We start from the raw sequence: 9,612 nt of genomic DNA on the forward strand, positions 1-9,612 counted from the left end.
AGGATACTGGCGTAATTTGGGCTGAGCCACTAGCACTGGTCTTAGTTTTGTAGATAATTTGCTTCTTCCACAGCAGCCTCTTCTCAGCAAAACAAAGCTCTATCAAGGACATAGGAGTAGAACAGTGAGGAATCTTGCTCCAAACATGGTTGTTTGGGGTTACAGTTGCACATGTAAAGCCATGTAGATGTTCGGTGACAGACTGGGTCTCTGTGATCAGAGCATGCTGATGGGTTCGAGCCACTGTCCTTTCCCTGAAGTTCACAAGCCCATGCTTTGTAAATGCCCTTTTCCAGCCACACTTCTTGTGGCAGAACAGCGAGGATGAATGGGGTGAATAGATTTTCACTGTTTCTTTCTTATCCTGCTGATTTTCCATTCTTGCAGTATCCGGTCCTTGGAGTTCTGGTTCAACCACCTTTACAACCATGAAGGTAAGAGCCTGAAGGCTGTGGGCTGTAGTGGGAGCCAAACCCTGCACACAAATAGAGCATGAGATGGAAATATGTTTCTCTTGTTGCTCTCTCAGCTTGGGATGCTCTTCTCTGCCCTGAGGTGAAGGACTAAGCCATACACAGTCTCAACATAGCAGGGGAAATCCCAGGTAGAAGTGCAAGCACCATGCAGCTCCTTCCACCTTAACCTGGACTTCCATTCCCCGTCCCACCTGCAGCTAGTACCCAAGGCTGCTAGTGCAGATCCCTCAGTCTGTCTGCAGGAGATCAGATTTAAGCCTTCCCAAATTTCTATGTTCCTTGCCCAGTGCCTGAGAGTTTTGTGTGCCTGGAGATACGCACACTTCCCTGAAACTTTTCAGGCACAGAAGATAGGAAGAAATGGAAAGGAAAACCTGACATACAAAAAGCCGGTTTTACTGGATGTATCTGTTATATAGCAGAATAGACTAGACTAGACTGGACTAGACTAGACTAGACTAGACTAGACAAGCGTCTGTGCTTATCCTGGCTTTCTGAAGCAGAAGGCAACCACCTATTTCAAGCCGTCATTAAGAGCTGGAAGTGTGAGCAAAAGCTGGGGCTGTCAGGGTGATGAGAGCTGAGTAGAGGGTTTGGAGGTAAGTTGCAAGTCCTGTCATGGTGTAGAATTGTTATCTCGCTGGGCTTGGGCCACAAATCCCATTCCCAGCTGTCTCCCTGGTAGTGAGATCTGACAATAAAGCAGGACAGAGGGGTAGTCCAGATGTGGTCAAATCAAGTGAACAATTAGTGCTGCAGATAGAAATGCTAATTCATTCTCTGCTAAGACCCATAGTTCAGCCCTGACAGGTCCCTGGAAACTGTATTTAGCTGTCCCTGACACCTCTATCTACAGGGGACTGGGACTGGCTATATCTGCAGCTCCTTGTTCATCTCCAAAAGTTGAAGAACAGGATTTTCACGTGACAACCCTTTGGTGCTCTTTATTCCCATACTATTTCCATGGCATTTGGTGACAGAGGTCATCTGGGTTGATAGTCTGCCAGCCAGGCAAGTCCTGGCTGCAGGTGCAAGTAGAAAGCTCTGTCTGGGCCAGTTTGCTGGGAGGTCACAGAGCATCTGGTGCTCCCTGACCCAGGCCTGAGCCTCACACTGTGACCAAAAACTGGTGTCCCTCTCCTTTTCTCATAGCTTCAGCAGCTTTGTGGTGGCTTGGCAATGGTGGCAAGAGCATCTCCTCTAATTAATGTCTGTTTTCCTACAGACATCATCCTGGCACACTACCAGCCAGTGGGCTTCTTGTGCCTGTCACACAGTGTGTGCCAGCCTCTTTTTGAGGAGCTCCTGCTCCTGCTCCAGCCTCTCTCCCTGTTGCCCTTCAACCTAGACCTCCTCTTTGAGCACCACCTGATGCAGATGGGCAAAGAGCAGCAGCAGCAAAAGGAGCTGCTGCGCGTGAAGCAGGACCTGCTGCTTTCCGTGCACTCCACCCTGCAGCTGATGCGGACCCGGGGCAGCAGTGAAGATCCTGACGGCTGCAGCACCGCCCCTGAAATGTGCCAAGGGGGTGCCAGAGATGGTGACATCTCACCAGGGCACAGCCCACAGCAAGCTGTGAGTGAGAAGAGGGTCAAGGGAGTGGGGGCCTCCTGCAGAGAAGGTGACAGGGAGGAAGAGCAGAGCAAGATGCAGGAGAGCACATGGGAGGGGAAGAAGGACAAGCAGGCAGGCTGGTGGTACCAGCTCATGCAGACCTCTCAGATTTACATTGAGAGTTCAGCCGAAGGCTCAAAGTTCATCCACTCCGAGAAGAAGAAGATGGCTTTGAATCCTGCACCCAGGTCAGTGGAGACTCAGAAGGCACCACCTCCCCGAGAAGGAGTGGTGGAGGGTGCAGAGGCTTGTCCCATTGCTGAGGGCACCTTGGAAGAGAGGCCCAAGGCGGCCAGCAAGCCAAGTCCTGAAGCCGTGGAAGAGCCCTTGGATAAGCCCCAGCAGGCAGTGGTTGGCGAAGAGGTGAAGGAACGGAGCTGGCCCTTCTGGATGGGCAGCCCCCCAGACTCTGTGCTTACAGAGCTAAAGCGTGGCAAGGAGAAGGAAGCTCAGCAAAGAGTGGGAGCAACAGCAGCAGCAGCCTCCCAAGAGGACAGCAGCACCAGTGCATCAGAGGGCAGCCAGCCCATCAAGTGGGGACACTTGTTTGGGTCCAGGAAGGTACAAAAAGAGCCCAGGCAATCAAACAGGTAAGGGCAGGGGTGGTTTGGGGCTGAGAAGGGCTGGTTAACCTGGAGTATGGCAGTACAGGTGGAAGTCAAACCAAAAACTGGGTTTCACTGCGGTGGTACATCAGGGGTCTGTAACCCTGCTCAGTCCCACCAGTCTGCCTTAATTCCTCCCACACCCTTTCTCAGTCCATCTCATAGGCTTTCCTCTTCTGCCTAAGCTCTACCACTGCCTTGGCTTCTAACCCCTGCTACACGGCCTCATCATCACCTCATCCCTCCCAAAACCGCATGAGAACAAAACATGGAGCCATCCCTGTTGCTTACAACAGGTGAGGGGGAGGCATGAAGTTGCCCCCAGTAGCTGAGACACCTCTGCATTGCCTCTCTGTCTATATGCCTTTACTGCTCCTGAAAATGACCACTGGAAATGTCCTTCCCAGTAAGGCTGTGGTGTTACATCTGAGCCCTCATTGCCTGGAGACCTGGGGCAGTGCCTAGCAGTGCACTCTGCATGAAGCCAAACCTCTAAGGCGTGACCTTGCCATGAGAGCAGCTGCTCTGTTCCCCTGGGTGCACTTGCCTGCCACTGACTGCTTCTGTCTCCTCCTTCCAGGTTGCCCTCTGGCTGGCTGAGCTTGGACAAGTCTGTGTTCCAGCTGGTGGCCCAGACAGTTGGGGCTAGCATGTGGCGTGAAGCTGCCCCCGAGCCAGACCCTCCCCATCCAGAATCACCCGAGGCACCTGCTGTGGCACGACCAGCCCGGGGGATGTCTCCTCACCCTGCTTGGTGAGTGACACCAAGTGGATAATCCTGCAGGTGCTGGAATGTGTTAGGTTGAGGGTGGCATGGCTCTTACTTGTTGCAGTTTGCCTGCCCCCCTTCATAGTCATGGACCAGAGAATGGTTTGGGGCAGTGATGCAGCTTGTGCATCCATCCACCACAACTCCAAAGACTGCAGGTGATGGGGAGCTGGGGGGGCCGCTGGGGGAGCCTTGCTGGGGAGGGAAGTGGGGGGTGTTTTTCTCTCTCCTCTGGGGCTGTGGTGGTCCCTGGGTGGGGTGAGTGTCCTGAGGTGAGCTAACCCTACTTTCCTTCTGCCTGCAGTGAGGTGAAAGCTCTTTGCCATCACATTGCCACTGAGGCAGGACAACTGAGCTTCAACAAAGGGGATATTCTGCAGGTCATCTCCAAGGTGGATGGTGACTGGCTGCAGTGCAGCCTTGGCTCCGAGAAGGGACTGGTGCCCGTCATGTATGTCACCCACCCCGAGGATGAGGACTATTGACACATTTAGGAGGCCAAGCACAGTTCCCTGGGCTGCTGAGGCTCCTCTGGGGTAGCCTATCCTGCCAGAGGAACAAACACAGCTTCTTGCTAGTTTCTTACTTTTCCTGCCATTACAGAATACAGTAACCGTAGGTGGTTCCTTCTTGCTCCTCCTTGTGCAGCTGCCAAAGGCCAACTTAGCCCCCTGGGGTCTTCTGAGAGCTGCACCTCATATTGCCAGGCATCACCATGCATGCAGCCACACCAGGGACCGCCTGACCCCCCCTCCGCCCCACACTGTCTCCAGCACCCACAGGCCATGGACTTGTACATTACAGGAGCCCAAGCAGTCCCTGCCAGGACAGCGCTGCCCCGCTGTCCAGTTGCTGGGTGCTGGAGGGTGCAGGATGCTGGCCATCCCCTCCCTGGAGGTGGCAGTGCAGTCTGCAGCCTCCAGCATCCCTGGCATCCTCAGGGAGCACCCTGCATTGGCAGGGTCCCTGCGAGGCTGGGCTGATGGTTGTGTTCATTGGGGTACTGCAAGGTGGGCTCCCCCACATTGGAGCATCCCTGTCCTAGTGTGCTGTAGTGGTTTCTACTGGGTTGTACCAGGACAAGTGGCCTGGCAGTGCCACGCTGCAGGGCTGGGGCTGTGCATGGCTGCAGCCAGGGGAGGGGGACAGGGTATGTGTGTGAGTGTGGAGCAAAGGGGTGTGTGGGGTTGTGAGGAAGGCACGGGGTTGTTCAGTGTTACGTAGGTCCAGGATGGGTAGTACCACCCTGTGCAGAGATGGGGGCTTTGCGGGGAGGCCCTGTGCCCTCCACACTGAGCTGGGAACCAGTGCCTAGGAAGCCCTGGGGTGCTCAGTGGAGGGGTGCTGGAGGGGAGGGAATGAGGGCAGGGTCCCTGACTGGGCTAGGGATTTGGGGGCAGTGCTCCCAGCAAGTAGATTGGGGGTGCTCCTAGAGGGAGCTGGGGAGCGTGGGGAGGGAGGGGTGGTGCTCCCTTTGGCACAGGGTTTCTGGTCTTGCTGAGCAGTGCCATGGGGTGGGGGGGATAAGTGTTGTGCACAAACACAAGGGGATACTGGAGGTCCTGGGGTCCTTGGTAGAGGCAATTCCAGTCAACCCTTTCCTTGCCGTGTTCATGCCGCCTGCTGTAGTGGGGATCTTCACCTGCCTGTCAGGTGGGGAACAGTGTTAATGAAAGGCCATGCCAGTTATTTGGTGCCATGGCCAGCTTGACGCTGTTCACAGCATCGTGCCTGGGCTGGCTTCACCATGGCAAGGGGCCCTGGTCTTGCTAGGTTACCTCCTGCTTGTACATGGCTTAGCGGATGTTGCACCGTATTTAATTTGTATTTCCCTGTTAGAATGAGGTGTCTCGCCTTTATTTATTTCTTTATTTATGATGCATATTAATAAAAAAGGTGCTGATTGAGCTCCCTGCTACCTAGACTTTTCATTTTGGCGCACCCCTGTGAAGGGTCTGTGGGTTACCTGTGTGGGACACTGCACTGCAGGCTTCCTCCTGCCTTCACCACAGCCTCCACCAGACCTTCAGGAGGACATACGTTGCCCCCAGCAGTGAGACCTGTCAGTTCAGGCCTGAGGGGTGGGGGGTGTGAGCACTACAGATGATGTTGTGTCTTGGAGAGGCAGCACTCTTTGGGGTTCCTTGTGCATTGGTTGCAGGGACCCAAGCAGGTTTCAGACAGGAGATCATACTGTCTCAGCCTGGAATCTGCTTCTCCTGGGTCATGGGAAGGTGAAGGAGAAGTTGTGGGCGGGGACCCATAGCCTGGGACAACGTGGCCATGAGTTTCAGTGGCTGTGGTTCACTAACTAGGATTTTAAACTTAGACTGAAACATTGGGCCTCCAAGTCCACTAGGAACCCCAACAGCCACCTCTTCTTTGTACCGCTCAGCAGCTCAAAAGGAGAAGGGAAAGAACTCTGCTTGTAACTCCAGCCTTTGCTGCAAAAACATTGCTCTGGAGTATGTTGCATCCATATGGACAAATGATCTGCATGTGTGCAGTGCATCAAAACTGCTGAAAAAAATCCACAGCTGAAGCATCATAAACCCTTGTTCTGGCTGGGAGCAGCACAGAGCAGCTAGTGCCTGTACATGAGCTGCTTTCATTAAACTTTCAGAGGGGGCAGTGGTCAGGACTGTTCACAAGTTCCATGGAGCCAGGCTACTCTCCCTGTGTGCACTGGCTGGGCCAAATGAGGAAGGGGACCGTGTGCTGGAAAACAATCCCCCCAGAGTGCTGAGTCAGTCCTGGGGCAGGAAAGGGGATTTCCAGCTGCCTGCACTGTGGGCACAGACACAGGGCAGCTCGCTGGGTGCTTGCTGCTGGGGTAGCCTTGGAGGCAGGGGAGGCACAGAGGGGTGATTAAGGTGTCAGAGGCTGGATTTGGGATTGCTGCTATAGAACCTGCAGTTGCTGAGGTCTTCTTTGGGGTCATCTGGCTAAAGTCAAGCAGATTCGGGTTGGTGGCTGTTAGCCTGTGGCAACAAGGAACTGGCCACGGGGCACAAAGCCCATGAATCCTGCAAGGCTGGAAGCACGCAGCAGTGTGAATGGAACATTGGCACAATATGGGACAGTACTGGAGCTGTGACCAGGTGGCCCTGCTTAGTGGCCTGGTGCTGGAGGGTCAGCTGTAGGATGCTGATGGAGACATGGGCCTATGACCTCTGTCAGGGTCATACAAAGCAGGAAGAAGAGACACTGGGTGTCTGTAGATACTTATCTTGGGGGCTTCTGCTCTCTGGGGATGCTGCTGGTCTGGGCCCCTCATTTGTCTTGAGGTGCAGAACCAGGCCAGGGGCAGCTCTGGACCAGCATCAAGATGCAGTCAGTCCTGCCTGTCTCATGACACCTGAGCAGCAGCACTGTCCTTGTCTCCTGCTCCTTGCAAGTATCTTTGAGCTGCTGCTTAGCCAAGTTGCTCCTGGCTTCCTTTTAGATCTCAAAGCAGGTCTTAGCAAAGAAGTGCTGGGCTCTGTGGGTGAACTGTGGGGGCAGAGATTAATCATGCAGGAAGCAAAAAGGAGCCCAGTTTCATGGTACAGGAATCTGCTCTGCATGGTACAGAAGCTGGGGAGGGATGACCCACATGACTGTAGGACCCAGTGCTGGAACGAGTAAAGTCATGGGGTGACAGCAGGGCTGGGGCAGATTTAGGGTGCAGTGGGAGTCCAGAAGTGCATGACAACCTGAGGGACATGTGTCAGCTGAGGGGGGGGACCTGCTGGTGTCAAGTGTTACAGGGTTCTGGCACGACCCCTTTGACCTGAGGATGAGCCAGGTCCTGATGACCTCAGCAGAGAAGGTCTAAGGCACTGACCATGGACCTTGGGTGTCAGTGCTGAAGGAACTCTGGAATGTGTGTGTCCAATGGAAAGGCCTGATACATATTGGAAGAGGGAATGGAATGCCTTTCCTTCCTATGCCCCTCCTGGCAGCTAGATCCCAAGCTCAGACTGCGAGTGTGCAGCGGGCAGTGACACACACAATTCATAGAATCAAAGAATGGTTTAGGTTGGAAGGGACATCAAAGATCATCTAGTTCCACCCATTACTTTCGGCAGGGATGCCACTCACCAGACCAAGTTGCTCAAAGGCCCATTCAGACCAGCCCCATCCCAGGAGCATTTGAAATCCTACAAGTTTCCATTCAGAAGCTGTGCCATGATTGGCAGAGCCTGCCAGGCTAGGGATGGGCATGCAGGTGACTCTGGCATATTTGTGGCCACTAGTTTGGGGTCATAAAACTAAGTACAAGCTCATATTAACCCCTGAGAGTTGTATGTGAGCTCAAAACAGGTGAACATCCAGCTTTCAGACCAGCCCAGCTGCAGCCTAGCCTGGGAACAGGCCAGCTCCCTGCACTGCCTCTATCCCAGCCCAGAGTCACAGGAGCCACTTCCCAGGTCTCTGGTCAATGAGACCTTAATTGTGGCAGCAGGCTGAGGAGGGCTGAGGCTGGGCTGACACTGGGGCACAGCCTGGTTCCCCTCCAGCTGGAGGAAGGACAGTGCTGCTCTTGTGGCACCATCATGGGGCTTGGCACTGAAATTATCTCCTGCTGTACTGATTTCCTCCCCAGGCCCTTTGGTGACTCCCTGTCTGCTTTGGTGCCTCCAGCTGTACACTGAAACCCACAAGGCCACCTCTGAGTGAACTTCAGTAGCAGCATGGCCCATGAGCAGCTTTTATGGCCCAGGGCCTTTTTCCCCTGGCTGTGATGCTCATGGGGCAATGGCCAGTCTGGCACCAGTAGCTGCGTGTGTTCCATGTCAGGGGAGGGCTGGCAAGCCAGATACTACTCCTGGAGAGCATCATGCAGGGGAGGAGCATGTGCAGGTGCAAGCACTGACTTCCAGCTGCAGGCAGAAGACCTTTCAGACACTGGTTTCTTCTCTGTAGTGATCAGTGACAGGACCTAAGGGAAAGGCCTAAAGTTGTGTCAGGAGAGGTTTAGATTGGATCTTAGAGGGTGGTTGGGCACTGGACCAGGCTCCCCAGAGAAGTGGACACACCATCAAGCCTGACAGAGCTCAAGAAGTTTGGACAGTGCTCTCGGGCACATGGTGTGACTCTTGGGTAAGTCCTGTGCATGGCAAAAATTTGGACTCGATAATCTATGTGGGTCCTTTCCAACTCAGCTCATTCTGTGATTCTCCATGGTATGGCCACAGGACCCCTGCTTCAGAGGAGGGATGCAGTTCTCTATGCACCATGGGTACACCTTTGGGAACAGAAATCCCAAATGAAAGAAAAGACCAGGGTATAGTGCTACTGCTGTTGGTCTTCAAGCACTCTTAGGACTGGCTTGCAATACCAGGCAGAAGCGAGCAAGGTGTCAGTGTGTGACTTTCCACATGCACCACGAGACTGGGAGGAAGATGAGGAACTGAGCTCTGTGAAGGAAATATGGGCCAAGCATGTTCCCAGGAAAGAGCTGCCTGCTGGTAACAGCCACAACATGCTTTGTTTCCCTGACATTGCGTAATTACCAAATACTGAAAAGCCCAGGGATATCTTAATCAGCATCAAAAAGGGGAAATATGTGGAAATGAGGAACAAATAAAGCAGCATGGTCACAGTGTCTACAATTGTGCAAGGAGTTAAGGCAGCCCTTCAGAGCTCCTGGTATCAAAAGGTAGAGACAAATCAGCAGGAATAACCACCAGGGCCAGAGGTTATTCAAAACAGAGAGGCTCCTTCAAAGAGAAGAAGTCATGTCTAGAGGACAAAAATAGTATCAGGCAGGTAAGACATAAATTCTTGATAAGGCAAACAAAAAAGGGAGCAAAGAACAGCCTGTAGAAGCAGCTAGCAGCCCTTTTTGCAAACACTTTAAGACGTCCAGATCTGCCACAACGTCTGTAGGGTTGACAGGAGAGTGTGTCCTCACAGCAGAGTGATGTCCCTGGGGTGACAGGATTGCTGCAAAATGTGGCTCCAGTGCCAGAACCCTGCAAGGTTTGTGGTGAAATGGGACACACTTCTGGCAGCATGCCTGGACCCTGGCATTGCAGCAGGACACAGCTCCTTGCTTACACCTGCTGGGATCCAGCCTGTCCATCCTCCCAGCTCAGCCAGACCCGCTGGGTGCAGCTGTCTGTGTGGCTTTTGGTTTGCCTGGTGTGACCAAAAGAGGTTG

General features: G+C 53.6%; 1 protein-coding gene across 6 annotated transcripts in view; it reads left to right on the forward strand.

The window, feature by feature from the left end:
* Nucleotides 1–5,371, forward strand: part of RUSC2 (RUN and SH3 domain containing 2) — a 58,553-nt gene extending 53,182 nt beyond the window's left edge. For all 6 annotated transcript variants that reach the window (XM_066180973.1, XM_066180971.1, XM_066180972.1 and 3 more), the window contains 4 exons: nt 388–434; nt 1,702–2,680; nt 3,276–3,449; nt 3,769–5,371. In XM_066180973.1, the coding sequence (XP_066037070.1) occupies nt 388–434; nt 1,702–2,680; nt 3,276–3,449; nt 3,769–3,949 (1,381 nt within the window). In that variant the 3' untranslated portion in view covers nt 3,950–5,371. The remainder of the gene's footprint in view (nt 1–387; nt 435–1,701; nt 2,681–3,275; nt 3,450–3,768) is intronic.
* The last annotated feature ends 4,241 nt before the right edge of the window (nt 5,372–9,612 follow it).

This window comes from Chamaea fasciata, unplaced genomic scaffold, assembly GCF_029207755.1.
Source record: "Chamaea fasciata isolate MVZ Bird 193981 ecotype frontalis unplaced genomic scaffold, bChaFas1.0.hap1 SCAF_4, whole genome shotgun sequence".
NCBI lineage: Eukaryota > Metazoa > Chordata > Aves > Passeriformes > Sylviidae > Chamaea > Chamaea fasciata.